General features: G+C 42.5%; 1 protein-coding gene across 1 annotated transcript in view; it reads right to left on the reverse strand.

Annotated features, from left to right (window-relative positions):
- unc5db (unc-5 netrin receptor Db) overlaps window positions 1-23,256 on the reverse strand; it is a 148,999-nt gene that overhangs the window by 73,759 nt on the left and 51,984 nt on the right. The window contains exon 2 of the mRNA XM_070833471.1: window positions 5,518-5,733. Within this exon, the coding sequence (XP_070689572.1) occupies window positions 5,518-5,733 (216 nt within the window). The remainder of the gene's footprint in view (window positions 1-5,517; window positions 5,734-23,256) is intronic.

Below are 23,256 nucleotides of genomic sequence, written 5' to 3' on the forward strand. Positions count from 1 at the left end.
TCATCTGGTTGTATGTCTGACAGCCTGGGATGTGTGTCAGATGGTGTTCTTTAAAACCTGCTACAGCGGGTCACTAAGGCTATTTATCAAAAGATTAAAAGACTATGCATATGATGAGCGGGGTGGCTCATAGACCCACAGAGACTTATCACCTCCTCCCCTGAGCTCTATGGAGCTGTTTTTGGCTCTCATCAGCCTCTTCTCCACCTGCAGGAGGCAGCTGTTTGTCACTGAAGAAGCTCTGATGACCCGACTGCATGCTGTCTGGCCAGCACCAAACCTCCTTCAGCACACTGGCAAAAATGAACAGTGTTTCCATAGCATAGCTAAAGAGCCAGACGTCCCCCCCCCCCCCCCCCAGGAGTTTGAAAACAGAGCTATATTGGACTTGTGTTTGTCACAACTTAAAATGTTGCTCGGTATCTGCAGGACCTGTAAATAGGCAACTGACAACCATAAGAACTCTGCAAGGTGATGATCTGTCACCGTTGTGCTTACAGCTGGTTCTGCTGCTCCTCTGTGCCCAAAACATCAGTTCTTAATTCAGCAATTTTGTCTACACAAAATGAGTACATTCTCTGAAAATAGTAGCAGAAATAAGGAAGAGTCATAAAGTCAGCGAACTGACTTAGTAATATCACGTACGCAGCAATACTAACATTAGCCACAATAGTTAATAGAAATGTATTGAAAAATTCCTGATCCAGGACAGAAATCCTCCAGACTCTCCAGCTGAAACCGAAACAACTATCAAACTAAATTACACACAATATAATTTCCAAAAATTAACAGAAATCAACTCTCTAACCACAGAAACTGTCCTATAATGCATCTCATCTGCTTTTTAAGAGTTAACTGAAGGAACCGCACTGCTTCCTCGAGAAGCTCCTTCCATGCTTTTATGGAGTCTGAGGCCTTTCTTGTCTTTTCAGAGAGACACTTTGGCAGAAATAATGTTAAGCAGTTCAATCTTAACTCATACAAGGCTCAGCTGTGACATCCCATATGTGGGAACAAGCTGCCAGACCTCTGTCACGTCTCCTGTATACTACAGCTGGTGATCGTAATTTATTTAACGTCTCTTCACTTGACATCTCCGTCAGAGCTGAACTTAGTTTAGAAGCTAGTGGTCACGCCAGACCGTTGCAGATTGTGGCAACATAACTGCGTGGTGTAAGGGTGTGTTTTACTCCTTATGAATTCAACTTTTGAATTATTCAAGGAGGAAGGTGTTCTCGCGGTCTCGTTTTAATTCTGGAACCAGGACTCTCAGATTTTACTTTGGCTGTTTGTTAGCGCAGCAGCTGCATGCTGTAGCCTCGAGGCAAAACAGGCTTTTGGTGTAGTTTCTCACTCTTATCTGTGAAATCCACTGATTAGCTTCCCTCCTGCAGGATGCTGGATGTTGATGTGGCAATTGAAATCAGCTGGCAAATACCACCAAGTGACCGTCTACTTGTCCTTTTCCTCTGCACAAAGACAGTTCCAAATTTCATTTTGCCATTATCAAGCTTACAACAATTTCACAGCATAGCAATCACACTATAATGAACTTCCAGAAGCAATTAGAGCCTCTTTCCTGTGGAGGGACCTTCATGAATACAAGAAAGACGACTTTCTCACAGCCCCTAATCACAGAGCATTCAAGCCGAGGTGTCAAAGCAACTTTGTTGTTCGCCAGAAATCCCTTCAGGAGGCCTCAGTCAGGTCTTCTAATCAACACTCTTCCACCTGACAAAAACTAATGGGGCCTAGTTGGTATGGAGCACCACAGCTTCCCTTCCACACTCCAAATCATAACCTCGACCTGAGACTCCAATCAGAATTAGCTGAACATGTATTGGCTGGAGAACTAGTCGAAACAGTGTTCGCACATTATTTGTAGGTTTCCAGCTGGTGTAGCCTGAGGCTCCACAAATCTCCTCAGTCATGGTCCAAACATAGAATTACTTAACACGTACTCAATTACATTTGTGAAAACAAAACAAGAGAGCCAATAAATAAAAAGAATTGCAACAAGAAAGTGCAGATTAGGCTTTCGAACCATGATTCAACTAATTGCAGCAGCATTTAGAAGTGAATGAGCTTTAATATAAGAGGAGGAACAGGCCAATAAAGCAGGAGCCCTGATGAGATGGATAAGGAGCCGTGCTACTCCACTCATTCAGTATTATAACTCTGTAAAGAGATCGAGACATCCTGACGTTCAGTGTCTAGTATATCAATCACCAAAAACACTGGATCCTACAGTTCCCATAATGCAACTTAGTAGCATCCCAATGGAGCTGCCACACTAATGCCCATGTTATGTGTCAGTATCATTAGGTTTTTTTTTAATCTTCATCCCAAATGAAAAGCCGCTCAGTGTAAATGTGAGGAGACTCATGAAATCTTCTGAGGTAGGGTGACCCACAACATCTCCTCAGTGGTAATGACCTCCGAGGTGGCCAACCTCAAATCAAATATTTACATTATTAAGCATAGCTGAAATATTTAATCGCTTTACTTTTTCAGCTGCGGTCACGGAGGAGCGAGTGATGCAGCGCTGTTTCAGATCATAGCAGGAAAGGATCTGAAAATCAGTCCGATGCATTTCAGTGAATGACGATTCATGTGAAACTAGCTGAAATTGTGCTGCTGTGGTTCAGTATAAGCCCATCTAGCACTGCAAGGAGCTTAAAATACACACATTCTGCCAGCTATGATTCCTGAAGCTGCACTGCTGTTGTTGCCTTTTAGGCTTAAACCATCTGAGGCCACCCTGATATTCTTATTGAGGGTCAGTCTAAGGAGCTCTGCTCAGACCTGAAACCTTCTACATGCAGACTGAAATGCTACATTAATGCAGGGTGAACAATCTTTCCTGTATTTCTTAGTGAGGGAACAAACTGTGATACAGACTGAACGCCTGCAGCGCTAATACACTTTCCAAGGATACTAAATGACACAAGCTTGCTGCAACTGTTGTTGTATTTTGCTGCTAAATTAAAACCTCACTTCTCACCTTGCTGGTGAAAGTCGGTGTTAACGGAGAAAACAGAGACTGCACTCTAATAATAACTTCTCATTAGAGAAGGAACAGAAAACTGTTTCCTCAGCACTCGTTATGTCTGACCAGCTGTTAAAAAGTATTTTCCGTTTCTAAAAAAGCAGTTTCCAGACTTGAAATGACGAGCTGTTGGGCACACAGTGATATATCCTAGCGAATTTCCTGACCAAAAAAACATGACTATTGTATGTACACTGAACAAAAATATAAACGCAACATGAGCTGGACTCAAAGATCTAAAACATTTTGTATATACAAAAAAAAAAAAAACATTTCTCTCAAATATTTTTCACAAATCTGTGTTAGTGAGCGCTTCTCCTTTGCTAAGATAATCCATCCCACCTCACAGGTGAGGCATATCAAGGTGCTGATTAGAGAGCATGATTACTGCACAGGTGTGCCTTAGGCTGGCCACAATAAAAGACCACTGAAATGTTCACTTTTAATCACACAGCACACACAGATTTAGACAGATTTGTGAACAATATTTGAGAGAAATGGGGGTTTTTTTTGTATATTGAAAATGTTTTAGATCTTTGAGTCCAGCTGATGAAAAGTGGGAGCAAAAACAAAAGTGTTGCGTTTATATTTTTGTTCAGTGTATAATATAGCTGAGAAACATATCATCATAATGCAGCACTGAAGAAATCCAATCAGTTGGTTCCCTGCATGGATGAGCAGCGTGTTTCGCCAAACACAAATTTCAGAAAAACTGATTTCCAAAGTTACAGAACTTCACTTTTTCTATTCCTTTTCTCATCTCTGCTTGTAACCTCCACATTCATGAATTCATACGACTTAAAAAAAAGCCCACAATTTTTCTCTCAATTTCTATCTAAGACTCTCAAAACACTGAGGGGATGTTAGGATCCTGTTGGTTTCTGTCTCCCCTGCCCTTTCTCCCTCTACCTGCCACCTGAGCAGAGGTTACTCCAGGTCACTCCGCCCACGCACCTGCAACTCACACATACCTGACACCAATCTCCAATCAAGCCACCCACTCCTTCCCCGCCTACATGAGCCCAGCCCAGATCACCACTCTCTGCCAGACTGTCTGTTGCACTAGCTACACTTCAGGCTCCTTTCTCCAAGACTATTTGTGATTTTGCTCGTGTTTGCTCTCTGTCCTGGTTCCGGTTTTTGTTTCCCTCTCCCGTCTGCTCTCCATCCCGCTCCTGTTCCCTGCTCCACCTGGTTGTCTTCCCTGGTCCCCACCCCGGTCCTGCTTCCCGCTAGCCCCCTTTTCCCCGACCTTGCTCCTATCCGTTGGTGTAAATAAACCCATCTGTCTCCCAGCCACCCAGTCATTCTGTGTCTGCATTGTGGGTTCAGCCGGTTTAGTTCCGCACAACAGGGGAGGAGAAATGTCCTATTTTGTATGAGTCAGAGTCATTTTTCATGTTGCTGTTGTTTGTGCAGTTAGCATTAATCATTTCTTAATGAAACATGTATTAAAAAGAGGAAGGTAATAGCTTTAAGACGTGTGGCAGCAGCATAAAAGCTGTCAGGAGGTCAGGTGGGCTGGCCGTCTCACCTGTGACCTCCTTCAGATTTTACATTCATAGTGACTTGTTATGAAACTATGGCTTTGATAAAACTCCGCATCCACGGTTTAAACGAGCAGACAAACACACCGACAGTTCTAGAGATGGTGATTCTGTTCATTTGAAACCTGATTTGGTGTCTCCAGCTCACAAAAACGTCAAAGTTACCAGTGCTTTTTAAAATCACACTTTTTATTGAAACCTCACTGATAACTAGAGGGACAACAACCCTGTGGTGGGGTCGGTGATCACCGTGTGTTAACCTGCTGTTAAAATAAGTTATAAGAATGAAAGGGAAACCCATTTCTACCCATGACCTGAAGCCTTCCTCTGATGTAGGAGTGATCGCTGGAAGATGTGTTGATGGTGAGCGACTTACAGGAGAGTAAAAAGTGTCCCCGCTCTCCCCTTCTTAAGACAGAGATTCATTGTCATTTTAAATTTGTTCTAATTTTTGTGGAAATTGAAGACAAGGTAGTGGAAAATGTTTTTGATTTAGGGCAGATAGATATCAACGCACAGAATGGTTCGAACCTCTTAGTTACCACAGTGTAAGTAGTTCTACTGAAGCACAGGAGCATCTTCATATCACTGACCTGCAGTGGCAGGGAAGGAAAACCTATGGCATGCATCAGTTTCAGTGAGCTGTTTCAGTTGTGGTTGGATGTTCAGCTGTGATGTTGGCCTCAGCCACCTGTGTTTTCGTTGCACTCCATTTCTTCGTGTGTATTCTTAAAAATCTAGACAAGTAATTGGAAGAAACCACTGCAGCTGCGTGGTTGGATCCAGTTACATTACCATAATCATGGCATGTCACAATAAACAGGCAAAAGCTGGGAGAGGGGAGAACATTTGGATGAGAATTAAACAACCCTAATCTGAGGTCCATGTCAGGATGGGAAAGGTCACAGGGCTTTGTCTTACCCGTGTTGAGGTCCTTATACTCCTGGGAGAAGTGCTCATTCTGGTGCACCCATTCTCCATTGCATTTGAAGAAGATCTGTAAGGCGGGCGCGGCTCGACAGCGAAGCTTAATGGGGTTGCTCTTGACAATGTAGGCATCCTCTGGCTCCTGGATGAAGTGCGGCAAGGTGCCCTGCACCGAGGGTATGCCGTCTGACTGAGTGTCCCCCGTGGCACCTGCAAACCAAAACCTCAGTTACTTCATCACTGTGATATTATTATTTTTTTAGAGGAACGGCACAGCAGTCTGACAGAGACAAAGACAAGACAGGTCCTTCTCAGTCGGATACACCATGGCTTTGTGCTTTTTTGTTTTACTAACAACAGTACAACATCAGCTGCTTGTGAATTTAAAATGATTGCTCAGTGGGCAATGTTTTGAATTCCCCATTCATCAAAAGCTAACATATTTTAAAAGGCAAAGTAAACTCAGAGTACAATTCGTCCCCCATTCTGGCAAAACTCTTCTCCTCAGAGCAATTTGCAGATGAATGAAATCAGAGCGGACCAAGTGGAGAGGAATTACGAGGGGGCTGATTACCCAAATTGTGGCTGTGGAGTCTGAATACATCTTATCTCAGGCACAAGGCCAGGATTTCAGTGCACACATAGCCTTTGTGCTACCGCCAACGTGCCACCGTCTTAAACCGCAATTCAGGCAGGTTAACCCCTTTCCTTTCAGTTTGGTGAGCTCTCTGCCCGGTTCACCTCAGCTGTTTGTCGTGGCAGCTCATTGATCCAAGCACAGTTTTGGAAACACCTATCCGTGAGAGTGTGACTTTGTATACAGGATATTTTTTCTTTAGTTTGAAGGTAGGTCTCGGCCTCACATGGCGTCCTGTGCTCGCCTCCTCTGGGTAAAGCACAGAGAGCTCTGTGCGCTGGGACAATAAGGAACAGGATGTTTGTGCTCCTGCCATCCCCGGGATCCTTCTCAGAATTACGCCTCAGTCCCATCAAGGCAGCTCCAGCAAAGCTATTCAGTGCTGTAAAAGCCCATGAAAGCTATTATGCCCCACCATCAAATCCAATTCTGTCCTCTGAAATCGAATCAGCCCTCTCACCACCTCTCTCAATCAATGTTGTCCTTGTTAAATGGGTAAGTGAATGGATGCAGGTGTAAAGAGAGGCCACACACAAAACAAACAGGCAGCCAGGAAATAAATGGAAATAATATGCCGACATTACGTACTGTAGGACAGCTAGATGTCTTTATCATATTGCAACTGCACATGCTCCCTTTTAGCTATTCGTGCCATCATTATTGCCTGTTTTCTTAGTGCTCAATGCTTCCTGGGAAAATGATGCACAACAACAGGGCACTGACAGGCTGCTGCAGGTGAGTTCTGATAGAGTCCTCCATTAGGTGGTATGTGGTCTCGGCGTATAGAGGTATGCTTTGGGCTGTAGGAACTGCAGCGATGTGACTGTACACCAGGGGTACGTACCAATGACATTCACTCTCGTTACTCTTAAGTCGTAATTTGCATTTTTATTTTTTTTTTTAGAGCATTTTTAAATCAATAATTCTACTTTGACTTTTTTATCTCAAGTATTGTACTACATTTCGAGTCACAGCCGTTAAAAAGTAAAAACAAAAGTGGCATTTTCACGTCCTGATGGACCGTGGGAGAGAGGGAACGGCCTTCTTGCTCAACGTTTTTATGGGGGAGATATATATTGCTCTTTTACACCATTTCAAAAGTGAGTATTCATTAAAACAATTCTAGTTTATTGTGCATGAACGCAACACAAATGTTAAACCTGCACAAGACATTCTGGACTGTAACTCAATATAAAAGCTTGATTTTTCACTCAGCGTTGTTGTTGCCTGAGACTAAACATGTGGGGAATTTTTAAAGTGTGTTTGCGGCTGCAGCCTCTTGTCTGGCTCACTCTGGTGATTCTGCACTGAGGGAGGCAGCTGTATATTTAGACTCGATAATGTCGTGTTCAGCGGCTACAGATGTCCTCCCTCTGCGAAGACAGACAGACAGTCCCACGAGTGTTTACATTCACCTGAATATTAAAAAAAGTTCCATTCCTGCCAAATACTAATGCATTCTTTTGAATATGAAAAGATATTGCTCTTTTGATTTCTTTGGGGTTTTCTCCCCTGTCCCATGGTGGAAAGTAACAAAGAACATTTTGCTCAAGTAATGAGCGAAGACGTGTTGGTGTGGAGCCGAGCAGAACTCGCTGCTCGTCTCTGCTGCAGGATAGCAGCTCAAGGCTACATCAGCGGCTACTAGTATAACACAGCCTAATGTCCGACCCAGCTGTCAGCAGCTGAGTTGCATTGTGGGTAATCTAGGTGCCAGGTTTTGGAGAGAAAGAAGAATGACAAGACAGAATTTTCCCAAGTTTTTGCTTGAATTTGTGCTTAAGAAAGGTCCAAAGAAAAGTCTTTCTTCTTCTTCGTTCTTACACTACAAAAGTGTTCACACCTGTGATCATATGATGCTGAATGCCTTTGTCCCAAGAGGAATGCAATAAGCATAGGTATGAGACTGCAAGGCCGAGCTATTAACAGGCTATAATATATACGGGCTGTTAAATGTAGTAGTATGTTAGCAGCGGATACAAGATAACAAAACATGGGGTGCCGTTACCGGGGGGTTCGTGTACATATTTGCAAAGCTGATCACATTAGTCATGTTTCAAACTGATCATCATGGTTCATTTCAGTGATTAGTGGAAGAGTTATGCGACAATATGCAGAGTTTAGACTTTTACTGACTGTGAAATAAATAGTCCTGACAGAGCTGACGGAGCCCAGGACTCCAGCATATCCATCGGATATGGAAAAAAGTACAGAATGTGATCTACCATCCGATCCTGATGTCCTGATGCCTTGATGATATTAATAATATGATATTTTAATACTATTTCAAGCTGTGCGTTTAAGTGTCTATTCTGAATTTGGAGAGGCAGGTACTTTTATGCTGCTGTGTGATGGCCATGGGTATCTAATCATTAACAAAGATAAAGGGACCGGGCATCTTGATGCCAAATACAATGTCAAATGTAAACATAAAAAATCTAATCTTGTTACAGCTGAAATAAACCAAAATGATTTGATCTCATTTCTGACCACAGAACTGTTCATCTATTTAACAATGCTTTGTAACGTAATGAAAATGATCAAATTATAAATGTTATAATAAAAAATAAATCCTAAATACACAAACGCAGATGAATCTCTCCGTCGGAGCGGTTGGTGAATGAGGCCAAATGAGTGGAATAAAAAATTGTATCTCTACTTTTGCTGCATCAGTTCTGAAGATTTGTTTTTAACAGAGTTGCAGGAGTGCAATGCTAAATAGGTGGAATACTCTTTTAACAGTTACACTGCTTTTATTTAGGTTCAGCTCAGACTTACTATGTTGTTGTTCTGAAGATGGAATTCAAATACAAATCATGCTTTATCATTTGTGGAAATGTGATGTTATGTTGTATATTTTGTGAGCAGATAAAGTTTTACATAGATTCATGGATTTGTATAAATGACGGTGGTTTTCTGATGGAGTCACACAGCACCTGCACACAGCTCAGATTATCTTTATTTCCTGATTATCTGCACAGAGAAAGAGGCAGAACATGTGGTTTTGTAACTTCCTGTTTTGAAAGGACGTGCCATATATGAAATAATTGGTTCTTCCATTAGGTGAGATCCGTTTCATGTTGTGTTTTTTTTTTATTCTGCTGTAAAAGCAGGTCTTTGACATGTAAAACTGACCCCTGTCAGATTTTTTTTATTTCGATCTACCCCTGCGTACCCCCATGCTGTCTTTAATACATTTAAAGCCATTTTTGAATCCATGTCACACATGACATTTAAAAAAAACAAACGGAAGAACAAATCAACGTGGCGATGACTTCCTAATGTGTGAAAATCACAGGCAGCCCTGTAATTTGAGCTGGAGCTTTGCTTTCAGAGGGTCAGCGGTCTGTCTTTGTCCATATAAATATCACTACATGTGGAGGCAAGCCATTACACAAGCTCCCACAGGCTGTTTTCCACACACAGGTTGCCTCCAACTCATACATCCTCTGCAGCCTGTTTCTTTTTTACTTTGTGCACCAAATGGCTGTTATAACACCTTACTGGTAATTATCATTCTCATCTTTGGCAAGCATCATATTTTAACTGCAGATAAGATCTGACTCTTTCATTTATTATATCATCAGTAAAAATATCCAACTTTAAAATGTAAATATATGCATGGAGCACTACTGTGATGCAAGTTCAACAAAACAATGAGCTTTAAATCTTCTTTAAAAATAACTCTGAGAACTGTTGATTACACCAGAAGCCAAGAAAATAACATTTACACAATGATGCCTTTCTTTTTTTTATGTCATCATTTAACTTTAATTCAAGATTACATACTCCTCACTGGATTGGGAGGTTTTTGAACCGTCATAATAGCAAGTTAAAAAGGTAAGAGAAATACCCAGAAAACTCATTCATCCTGAACAGTTAACATTTAAGATGTTCACAGCTAAATATAGCTGAGGACACGGGATAAATCCACAGTCTTCTTGCAAAAAAAAGTTCAGCAAAAGCCTTTTGCGGCTCGATGAGTCTGAGTTATCTCAGCCAATATCGTCCAAAGTTACACACTCTTTGGCACATATCACCTCTTTGTGTGTCCAGGGGCTGGATATCCCTGCTGAGCTGCAGTAGTTGGAAAGTAACACAGCGCCAATAGCTTTCAGGGCACATATGGTCATGTGAGTGTTGGTTTAAGGTAGTAGGAATAGCCTAGATTCATATGCTAATCTCTACTCTTATTCTTAAGACCTTTTTAAACCTTAAAATCAATTGACCATCACATCCTATTACAGAGACTGGAACACTTCATTGGCATAAAAGGAACCGCATTAAGCTGGTTTAAGTCCTGTTTATCAGATTGATTTCAGTTTGTTCATGTTAACAATGAGTCCTCTGTCCACACAAGATTCGGTGCTTGGACAAATTTTATTGACCTTATACATGCTTCCTCTGGGTAATATTATCAGGAAACACACAGGAATCACACAGATGATACCCAGATGATCAATAAAGCCAGATGAAGACTTCAAGTCTGCCTTAAGGACAAAGTCCTGGATGAGCAGCAATTTTCTGCTGCTAAACTCAGACAAAACTGTTTAGTTATTGTGCTTGGAATAAAAACAGAATTTTAAATCCAAGGCTCTTAATGTTCAGGCTCCATCATATCTTAAAGAACTCATAGTACCGTACTACCCCACTAGAGCACTGTGCTCCCAGAATGCAGGCCTACTGGTGGTTCCTAAAGTCCTCTAAAGTAGTGATGGAGCCAGAGCTTTCAGCTATCAGGCTCCTCTCCTGTGGAACCTCCTTCCAGTCTGGGTTCGGGGGGCAGACACCCTCTCTACATTTACGAGTAGAATAAAAGCCTTCCTTAGTGGTAAAGCATATAGTTCAGTGCTGGATCAGGCCTTAGACCAGCCCCTAGTTATGCTGCTATAGGCTTAGACTGCCGGGGGACTCCCATGATGCACTGGGCTCCTCTCTCCTCCTCTTCCTCTCCATCCTGATGCTTCATGTCTCTTTAATGTCTGTTACTAACTTGGTATCTTCCCCGGAGCCTTTCTGTGCTTTTCTCATCTCTCTTGTTCCTGTGGATCCTGGTCCTGGTTCTCCTGCTGTGGTTCTCTGGTTCCTGTGGATCCTGGTCCTGGTTCTCTCTGGCTTCATGAATCACTGCTGTGGATCGTGAGCCACCGACACTTTTTACCAATGTTCATTATGTTTTTATTATTCATATTCATATGAGCCCAGTTGTGTTCCAGGTTTCTTCCTGTTAAAGGGGAGTTCTTCCTGCCACTGTTTCCTAATATAATATCTGATGCTGCTCATGTGGGGATTCTTGAATCCTTAATGTTGAATGCTTGAATTGTTGGGTTTCTTTATTAAAGAGTTTGGTCTGACCTGTTCTTTATGGAAATCATCTTGAAATTGTTATGAACTGGCACTATATAAACCCCCCCCCCCAAAAAAAAACAGGTGTCAACAGTACCCACAGTAACCCATTGTTTTATTTTGCCTGCTAGTAAAACTGAAATTGTTGAGCCAGAGAGAAACGCTGCTTCAACATAATTTAAAGCACTAACACATTTAATGGTTCAGGCATGTAATCCTCCTCCACCGAGCACCTTCCTGGCCACTGCTCTAATCAGCTAATTGCTGCTATGATGAATAAAAATAGTCAGCTAGTGTGGAGCCCAGTCGAGCCTCCGCTGTTGCCTTTTTCTTTTCTTACATTGCGCAACAACTAATGATACGCCATGTCCTTTTCTGTTCAAACATTCAGCACATTCAAAGGTACCAGATAATTGGAACAAGGTGACAATACACGCTCCATAAACCTGGAGCCGTGGTGTTGGCTGCTCCACTCGTGACGGATGCTCATAAAAATCAGCCTTAATGAAGGAAGTGACTGAGACGCCAATAAGTCACTTATTTCCTCATTATGCTGGTTAATTTTAACACTGCCTCTAAAATGTTCCCTCACCCTATCTGCTGCCAGTCATAGGTTTCCACCTGACTTAACACGAGGCTCAGTGCAGTGGACCTGCAGCTGATAAACGCCCTGGGTAGCAATCTGCATACAGGCACACCAACAACATGGAGGTGCTACTGTTGGCTCAGGCTGCCTGACAGGCCCCAGGAGCCAGGGGACCATGTTAAACTAAAGGAGATTTAAATCAACAATCCCAAGACATGCCAGGCCAATAAGCACTACCTGGCCTGTTTGGATATGCAAGGAAGGGTATAGGCAGTTCGGCTTTTAATGATGGAGTGTGAGAGCAGCTTTGGACTTTTGGAATACTGACTGTAACCCCGTTCCTGAGGAAACGGGTGGACCGAGATGCTTCCATGTTCACTACATCCCACAGTGTCAAGGTGGAGTGGTACCACAAGCAACCTAATGACAATGTTGGGAAGCTATGTGGTCAGCCAATGTAAACCTGCTGTCAGAATCGCTCTGCTGATGACAAGACTAGAGAGATCTGTGACTCGTGGGAATGAGCGCACTAGTCAACAACAAAAAGCAGCAAACCTGCCCCAAATTTCTTGTCGCACTCATTAGAAAGAAGCTGCTCAGACTACAAGGTCATCTTATCTTAAGTTATAACAAAAAAAAAAAACTAAAACAAATGGGTCTGAAAACTGTCGTAGCAACTGGTACAGTTCTTGATGGGGACCAGGCGACACATTGTGACGGATTCTGTTACAGCTGTGTCTCAAAGCCCCAACCCATTCCTACCACTAGATTGACAGCTTGGCTCGGCATCGGTTCATTGCAAACTCCACTAAAATGGACACTGGAAGAGAAGTGTTCCTGAAAGATCAAGCTGACAGCACTATAAGCTTTTCTTTGCTGGGCCTCCTGGCTGAGTTGGACATTACTATTTCACAGCCGCTCCATAGCCAAAGTCCTTTAAAACCACACATTCTTCCCCTCACATCCGCAAGATCACTGGGGACTTCTCATGGATTTTTTTACAGGAGCTGAGATAGACGGAGGGCAAGGATGAGGAGCGTCAGCAGTGTGAGTATCGGCTTTACGTGGTGAGCACCCTCTCAGCCTTTCAGCAGGAGTCCTCCTCATTTGAAAGGCAGAGAGTCAGGAGATGTCAGACTAATCCTTGACACTAAAGGAGAAAGAGTGGCTGAACAAAAATGCAGCAAAAGGCTCTGCTCACTGCAGGGCTGGAAGACCGCTGAATGAACTCCAGAATAAAGGTGCTGGAGACACTGAAAGGACAGAATCACACACACACACACACACACACACAATAGTGATACTTATGGGTAAATTCACTGACATTCTCTCTTGCTAACCTCTCTATGAACTCTAAGAGAAATCTGATTCGAATCTCCATGGGCCAGTAGGTTTGCATTTCTTAGCTATGCAACCATCTCACATCTCTTCCTACTTTTCAGGCCTCCTATGATTTTCACTTTAAACCAGTACAACATGAAATACAACAGACTTGCTTGAGAGAGGGACAGTAATTCATCAAAGTGCATTCAGTCATGTCATCACAGCATAATTATGGAGACCTGAGGAGAAACGTTTTTTGGTTCTTATGGGAAACTGAGACATTTGAGACATTAGTTGGCGGACTCGAACCGGATGAAGACACAAATTCACATTATCTCATTGAAGATGTCAGATTTTTTTTTGTCTTCCAGCTTAGATTTTCAGACAAGGCTCATAAATGTAATCACAGATGTAAAACAACAGCTAATCAATTAATTGGCAACTATTTTGATAACTCCACAAATAAGTGCTCTGTGAACATAAAATAAACTAAAATCTAAATGAAGAGCCCTTGTACAATGTTAGGTAATAACTCAGGATCACATTAGTTGGTGGTTTATTTGAAAAAGTGAGGATCCTAAGTGTGTCCTTTGCAGCGTTTTGCTTCTACTATTAAAAATATGCTTACTTATTGTCCAACAGCTGCATATGGACACATGTACAAAGGCGCTCACAAACCCAACCAACCCACCAACACACACAGGTATCCATACACTGGATGTCATATTTCATGTACGCCACAATGCCCTCTTGCACAAAGACATCAGAGCAAAGCAGCTGCCCCTGCTAAGTAATTGAGAAGAAAATAACTCTCAGAGCAGCAAGAGATTTTCCATTTTTTCCATTTGCTAGGTGGTCTGTCAAACACAGGCCCGGGGGATTAGACCCTTTGTGGGTGATGACTCAATGCGTGCAGCCTCACTGCATGAAAGAGGAGCCGGCCACGTTGTTTACAGATACACATTTTGCAGCATGACATTGTCAAACAATATTCCTGCTTAACCAACAACCCCCACCCCCCCCCCAAACCCCACTGTACGCTTCTCAGTAAAGCCTCTTTCATGGCTTGCAATCAATTTTAAAAGGTTGAATGGTATGAAAAGCAATTACACAGCACATGTGTCCACTGTCAGGCAGCTGGTGCGGCTACAGTGTGAGAGGTGGGCTCCCCAGTGATTACAGAGCATAGATCTGGAGCTGTGTCAGTTATAGGTTGTTTCTGTTAGATCCTCCCGTTACACCAGAGGCCCAGGCAGCCTTACAGGCCTGATTGACTGAGACAGCCCCTGACAGTTATTGACAGGCTGCTGCACTTCCCAGAAAGGGCAACAGAGAGAGAGGGAGAGAGATTGAAAAGCAATCCCCCCTGTTAGGACTGCTCACATATCCTGTTTCTGCTTAGTCTCAAAGTGGGATGCTTTGCTTTATATCATTTGAAGGTGTTTCATTGACACTCTTCTTCAATGACCATACGTAGATAAACAGTCAGACATTCTACTCTATTCATCACTTTGCAGCATGTGTTGAGATGCATACAGTATATATAAGCCATCGCTGACTGATACCATGCAGCGTGTCTCTTTAGCCCAAAAAGCCTCTTAGGAAGTGGTAGGCTGAATAATTACAGCCTGTCAGACCAAAATTAAGCAGAAGATATCTGGCAAAAGCCAAAACGGAGAATCTAGCTAACAAAAAAAAGTTTCAGAAAAATGAATTGCAAACTTTTTTTTTTATCATTGATTAATAGTATGATTCATTTTCCAAAATGGCCAACTGCTGCCCAGTTTAAGCCTCTAAATTGAGAGGACTGGCTTCTCTCTGCATCTTATGTGACAGTAAAATGAATCTGTGAGCTTGGGACTGTGGATCTGACAAAACAGGGGAGAAGATGAAGATGTCAGCTTAGGTTTGAGGAAATTGTGATGGAAAAACAGACTCCAAGTAAAAGGAGAGCATCCAGTGACCCAAAACAACATGTTTACGTTCCAGTGACAAAGGCCTGAAGTGGCAGTAGTAATTACTTCAGTTGCCTCAAGTGACAGGTCAAGTGACATCACTTGAGGCAACCGAATAAAGAATAAATAAAGAGGCAATTTACCCGACCTCACACAAAACGGCTTTATACAACTTTTTCAATTCCAACCCCCCCAACACCTGTAAACACTGTCATGGGTACAAACAGACAGTATATAATTCCGCTGCACAACAGCAGAGATGGTGGCATCAGTGTACACACTGTTTTAGGGACACCAATGGAAATCTGACTTTTAATAAAGAACTAGAGTTAAAAATAATCAAATCAACAACAACATGGCCAACGCTGTGATCTTTGGCCTCATGTAAAAGTTGGAAGAGGGCAGAGGGGAAAAAAAACAGTTTTTAGGCTAATATGATAAAGTGTCCTATGGAATAACACACTCTCTGGAAAAGATGGAGCAGATTTAGATAGATAGATAGCTAGATAGATAGACAGACTTTATTGTCTGCCCCAGACAGTGACAGAAATTCTCCTTTGACAAGGCTCCAACAATAAAATACAACACATATCACACACACATATGACAAGTGAAATGTTAAAAGCAAACAGCAGCCAATACATGCCAAATATATGTACTGTTCAGTGTCTTATTTCATGTTGTTCAGGGTGGTTATTGCAATGGGAATAAAGGATTTTTTATAGATGTTTTTGCGGGCCAGATCAGGGTGGCTTTCCTGATCACAGAGCGGTTGTACAGTTCGGAGACATGAGTTTGTTTACTGCTGCTGATTTTGCAGCATTTTTACCAACAGTGCAAGTAAATGAACATTTGCAATTTCCCTGAAAGCTAGTGTGGTATATCATTGACTATGCCATTAACGGTCAACCATCACTTGCTGTAAATGTCGATACTCAACCAGCCACACCATTAACAAGCATTGGTCATGGGAAGAAAATGACAAAATACATCACAAGAAGTAAAGTCACAGAGGGACATGCAGCCAAAACAGCTCACACCAAACCCCACATACCCCACATATTCACCCCGTCAACATGCCTCTCAGGTCTTATTGGACCTTATGGTCTCTGTGTTGCCACACTGATGGGTGACACCCTGGAAGGTCGCACACTGTTGCATGAGCTCCATGTTTTCATGAGACAAGGAGAGAGATTTCTCATCAGCATGCGCTCAGGTGCTGTCTTCGGTCTATGAGCCATTTCAATCATCCTTTGCACTCAGGCTTCATTGCTCCATGCAGGTGGTGAAGATACCGTCGGCACCAGCAGCTCAGTTAGATATTGATTACCACATTAGAAAAAAAAAAAAGTGTTTGTGATTGAAAGGCACAACTCAGGCAAAATATGTTTGGATGTTGAATACGGAGCCCTCCACATTGAAACCAATTTCAAAAGCACTATGGGATAAATGATCATGTGAATACTTCTATTTCGTGTGTCAAGTGTAATTTCATCATGCCACGTTTGAAGACGACACATTTTGTGTCATGATGCTTTCCTGAATGAAGTGTTCCATCACCGTTCTGTCACCTTCCAGCCATTCGCATGCTTCCAGATTCAGAACTGCGAATAACTGAACAAATCTGGTAGTTGTTGAGGAACGAGACATGAAAGGTGAGACCACCACTGTCACAGAAAATGGCAAAAAAATTAAAGCATTATTGGGGAAAATGGCTTTGTAAACTATAGAATAACATTTCACAATGAGTTGAGTTTCAAAAATATCTAAAAAGTTATTTGTTTAATATTGAAAACTTTGTGGTTTGACAGAAAAACTAACCTCACCACCAAACTAATTCAACAAAATAATATCCAGAGAAGCTTCTTCAAAGGGTGCTTGCAGCTGTAGATACTTAATTTCCCGGGGCCTTTGGCCCCCAAAACAGAGAAAACAAAGTTTCTCTATTAGCATTACAATTTACTGCGAAATGGCTTGTTAGCATTGTTAGCAGTCATAATGGATACCGATGGCTCCACCAGTAAGCCGCTGGCTCATCAGCATTACATTTGGGCCTCATGTATAAACATGAGCTGTCTGCTGTCCTAATCCTCACAATACTGCTGAATCAATCCGCCCTTTATTAGACTTCAAGCCACTGTAGAAATGCTGTTGCCAGAAATACTGATGACACTGATTTACATATTACTACAAAATCTATCCCTGCCACGGATCCTCTTGTAGCCAAGCTAACCTTCCTTTTTTGTATCACAGGCTCATCAGATTAAAAATTAATCCCAAGGCATGAGACAGACGTGTTGTCGAGTTCTTTGATTTGCACACACCAAAACGAGCCTCGTGTATTAAAGAACTCATATGTTATGAAGTTTTCACGTTGCGGACAACGGCCTCTCGTGCCCGAGGCCGCCACTGCCACAAAAGTGGGGAAAAAGTTGTTTGGGTTCCATGCAACTAAATTTAAACTTAATGTCAACAGACAATTATAAATAATAAGAATAGTAACAAGGAAGAAGAAGTGTATGTATATTATTATTTATATATATATTGAATCTAGTTATGAGATGTTTAGCTTCTGTGTTGACTCAAAATGATGTCGCATGACTGAACAATGATGTGAAAACCAAGTTCTGTCTGATTGTTAGGCTGTAAAACACCACGTTCACACACTATTAATGAGAACACCGTCAAACACCCTGTGTGGACCGTCCATTTAGAGTGTGTGACATTTGAATAAAAGTAAACATAAATCAAGCCGCAGAGATGATATCTGCCTACACTGAGACTGTTGTGCGCCATTTAAAAACGCGGAAAGGTCTGCAGCCCCTTTGGACTGGAACGTGTCTGGCTGACTGAATGGCTTTGATCACTCTTTCAGCGATGGCAAATGCCTTAAGCGTCACCTGTGCCGTCTCCTGGTCCATTTAAATTGAGAGGCCAGAAACTAATTACCAACCGCGACTGCCTGACAAAGCTCCAATTCCGACTCACTTTCCCCGTCAAACAGAGAGAAGATGCTGCAGCTTGTCAAACTCAAGACTGGCTCTGCATAAGCCTGGCTCCCTGCCCTCCACCAGCCCCCCCTTTCAACTCTAACTGTCCAGCTCGCTGCTGTCTCCTGATGTGAGATGTGAGAAGTGCACAGCGGCTCAGCGGCCGTGAGGTAAATTGGATCTCAAAAGACGAGAGCCATACGGTTGGGGCTGATTTATTTACAAGCTGGCTGATGAGGGCCACAGAGGGCCCACACTGGGATTCAGGGGAAATGGCCTCTAAACCCGGGCTGAGGCAGCTCTGATAAATCTTATTTAACACTCTGCTTTATACTGCGGAAGAAAACTCAAGGTGCTTCCACCACAGTCACACACAATCACAGATACAGACTGAGAGCAGATAGTTTCTATGCATTAACGCAACCCTCTGGCCCTGCTGAATTTTTATTTCTAGTTTCCACTGTGGCACAATAGTAATTGGAGCGTGCTGTTTTGTAGTCGATGCAACATTTAGTTGTTCAGGGTCACTGGGCTTGAGCATATGCGAGCCTTCACAGGGTGGAGAGAGGACAATCCTTACAGGTCTATCATACAGTTGCACTCAAAACTATTCAACGTAAATATTAAGTAAAGGCCAAAGAGATAATCTGTTTTAAAAAGTGGTATTTTGTGTTGAATTTGGAGAAACCACCTGTAACGTTAGTTGTGTTGAGCTGTTTCAGTTGTTCATTGAACACAGCTGAAAGTTTGGAAATGTTGCCAATACACCTGTGCTAATCAGATGATGCTATCATGTTAACATGCTAAACTTAGACGTGTCAGGTTTTAGCTCAAAGCACCACTTTGCCCAAGTGGCCAACAGAAGGGAACAGACCATTGGTCACGTTTAATGAGGAAATGTCACGGAGTACATTGAGCATAAAATACCCGGAGCCTCAGACAACCTCAACACACAGCTCTTCACTTACGGGTGTCAGAAGAAATCATCACACTCCTCCAAGTTCCAATTATCAGCACATCAATTGTTGCAGCTTTAGTAGCAGTTGCCTTTTGAACTTGACGCACGTCACATGCCTTGTATCACACAGTCGTGCGGTTGGTCTGATCTGTGTTCCAACCACAAATAAATTGCATCAGAAGCATGCGGAGACCGGCCTTTTGAACCATGAGAGCAGCACAGGCACCGAGGACTCATGAAGTCAGCAAAGCTACTCGGCAATATCAATGTCACAGCAGTCTCTATCTAAAGTTTGCTGACATTAGAAGTGTGCTGTTGGTCCCATGACCAGCGATGTCACATCTGGACGGAAATGAGAGAAAACTTGTAACTATGCCATGAACTTTAAAGAACTGGCCGAGATGAAAGAATATCTTAATTTGCCCCACAAGCCAATCTGCCAGTCTCACTGCAACAAAGCATTGCATCTTTCAGCTGTCAGCTCCATCCCATTGATTTATGAATATATCATTTTGTAATTGATTGGGTGGTTTGCTGGAGGCCCTTGTTAATATTTCACTTGACCTCTCACCAAATTGGAGTATATCATCTCTGACAGATGAGTTCGCTGTGTGAAGGAATGCGAGATGTGAAATGAAAGCTGTTGCTTCCCTTCTCCCTTTCATTAAAAATGCAACACAGAACCTGCCAGAGGTGAGGTGTAATGAGTGGAGGCAGGCACCTGGGTCCTCAGCGGGTCCTATTCATATACTGTAGGCTACCACATCCCTTTGTCTGGGAAACCACATACTTTCAGTGCCTCATCACCAGGGGTTAGCGCTTACCTTTCCTGCAGAATATATAATTAAGATCCAATTGACAGAGGTCTGTGCATACACATTAATCACATCTCATTGGCCTTTATAGGAGCAAAAACTATGCATGTGCATGTATCCTGTTTTGTGTAATAAGTGTGAATATATTATAGGTAGCACACCCACATAAATATATAATATGTAGGAGGAATTTTCATGTAATGTATAGGCCATGTGCTTCCATATCCATTAAACGTGGATAATTCAATCATCATTATCATCCATTATGAGAGGCATCGTATTATAATGATGTGGAATGAGATCATATCATGAAGAAGCAGGAGAAGGAAGGGGAACTGATAGTCCTGTTTTGAAGTGTGTCCCCCCCCAGCAGGGACGGGATGGTTACAAGCGGGTAGATATTATCTCCTCTGACAGCCATTGTGTAGCAGACTCCCTCTGCAGAGGCACATGGCCGGAAGCATTGTTGGAATTGATTTAGTGAACGGAGCCCAATCTTTGGACACTTTACTGCTATTGACAGCGGCTTCAAATCAGACATTCGAACAGAACTCGGTCGGGGATTTAATTAAAACTCAAAAGAGGGAATGACTGACATTGCGGACAGGGTAGTTGCAAGAAATCAATTGTGCGATGCAAATGAGTTTCAAATCCCCCCTTTGCCTTCTGCTTCCATTATTTATTTATCTTTTTTTTTTCTCCTCCCAAGCTCCGCGCTGCATTCTTAACTGGGGGCACAGCTCTATCTTTATTCAGCAGTTAAGAAGATAAGCAAATGTTTTTAAGCTCAGCACTAAAATGAGAGTCATTACGATTGGATTGACACCCAATTTTCACGTCATTCAAAACATCTTGTCACAGATCCAATTACTGCCAAAATGAATTTTAAAAAGGGAAAAACCCACATTCACATCATATCATACTGGTAATGTATGTTCCCTCACAGGCTCCATTTTGTTGTTTGCTGGTGTACTTTTCTTATTTCTGTGGATAACCAGCCAAATGTAAATGAGGTGTCAAGATATTTCCGGCACAGCTCCAGCACAGTTTGACAGCAGAACATAATTCAGCTATCCGAAACATCAACAGCAAACGTCGAGTTTTGATCTCAGTTCCTCGGAATGAAAGCAGCAGGTTATATCTGGAGTTGCCATTTTGCACCAATTTTTAAAAAAATCATACAGGGAGAAATCTATCCTAGACAGGTTTGTGTTGGGGGTGGGGGTGGGGTTATTGCTACCATTTTTATTATTTTCTCCACATTGGAAACCACTAACTGAGGACAAAGATCACGAGGAAGGCTCAGGAAGAGTGAGCAAACCAAAAAGGCTAAAATCACTGTCACCTGGCAACACCAGCCCACAATTTTCACTTTGCTTATGGTAGTCTGGCAAGGCTGAATAGGCATATTGCTCAGGAGAGAAGTCATTTCACTGTACAGACAGAGAAGGAATGATTGACAGTTCTCTTCTTCGCTCATCTCACTGGATGAAGGACCGAAGAGACTGAAAGCAAACAAAAGATTCATTTGCAACAACTACGCCTTTTTGAATAGCTGTTGACAAGCTGCACTATTTCATGTTTTGATAAAAACAATGGATCAAATGGCTGAGTTTGATGTGAAGGTGGTGACAAACCCGCAGAGGATCTCCAAATGGTTGCATGTTTTCCTCAGGAGTTGGATGGAGTGGAGACCACCAGAGAGTGAATACTGGATAGAAATGCATTTGGGAAGGGGGGGGGGGGTGTTCAGGTTGAAACGGGGAATATGTAAAAGATAACATTAGACACATTAGTAAATGGAATACTAAAATGTAACTTTCAATGGATCTGGTGATTCCTCCTTTCAAATCCATTCATCAGTTCATTTTTTAAAGAACCCCAAGACTATTGTTCGCTACGTGACTTCATATGGGAATATTTAAATTGCAGTCAGAAGCTGATGCTTTCTTTGCTTTCTCTGCTGCATCATCTCTGCTGAGAATTAGTGTGAAAAAAATATTTACACTACAAAAAAGAAAGATTAACATCAACAATTCTGACATTTCTGATGCATCATTTAAATTCAAATCAATTAGTAATTGCTGTTATAAATGTATCAGTTCTTTTCCACACTCTTAATTCATTCTGTCGGTATTTTCAGTTCTCCGTAATCTCAGGTGAGAGCAGACCTGGCCAAATGTTCTGCATTGACTGGTCATTATACTGGGAATATCTTACGTAAGCATGACTGCATCAAACTTCACTTCGACCAGAATCAGTCGGGCCCTGCTTAGCTGCAGAGAAAGGCACAAAGCACGACACACATTCCTCCATGTTGTTCATGTTGCTGTGCTGGACCACAGATATGACTACGATTCAGTGAGGTTACTGCTGGGGGCACATTTCTGGCTAAATGGTCATTACCATAAATATGTGGGGAAAGTTCTTTTCACTGCTATTACCATGAAGCTTTCTGCTGAATATTGTCCAGTGAAAAGCGCCAGTCTTGACCCTGATCACCTTCCCTGCAGCTAATAGTGCGTAATCATTGATAATTGGCAGCCAGTAGCATTTACAAAAGGGCCAGTGATTAATGCTAATTAGGAAGGGATAGGGTGTGTGTGTGTGTGTGTGTGTGTGTTGCCATGTGCGAGTGAAGAAGTTGTACATTTGACCTTGGCTGTTCTCTGAGCCCAGTCCCAGCAGCTGAGTTCAGCTTTAACAACCAGCCTGCTGCAATCAAATATGCTGCTTTCAAAGGCTGCTGGGCTGCAGTCTGCCTGCTGAAACATGGCTCCTGCATCACACACGGAGAGAGGAAGAAGAGCTGATGGGGGGAGGGAGGGAGGGAGGGAGGGAGGGAGGGAGGGAGGGAGGGGGGCGTCTGCTGGTGTCTCCACTCTCTGAGGACGAGCGCTAGGTCAGCACAGAATTGAATGACAGACGGAGACAGAGTGAAATCTGGTAAACAGTGTCTGGGATTGTGCATCTCAAAGAGGAGCAAACCGACAACCACAACTGTCAAAGGAAGGAGATGAGAAGCACGTTTTTTTTTTCATGAATCCACACTGAAATGCACACAGGTGTAGTCTCACATTTGGGCTTTATTAAGACAACTGAAATATAAGATTAAAATCTGCG

Source organism: Pempheris klunzingeri, chromosome 7 (assembly GCF_042242105.1).
Source record: "Pempheris klunzingeri isolate RE-2024b chromosome 7, fPemKlu1.hap1, whole genome shotgun sequence".
Classification (NCBI taxonomy): Eukaryota; Metazoa; Chordata; class Actinopteri; order Acropomatiformes; family Pempheridae; genus Pempheris; species Pempheris klunzingeri.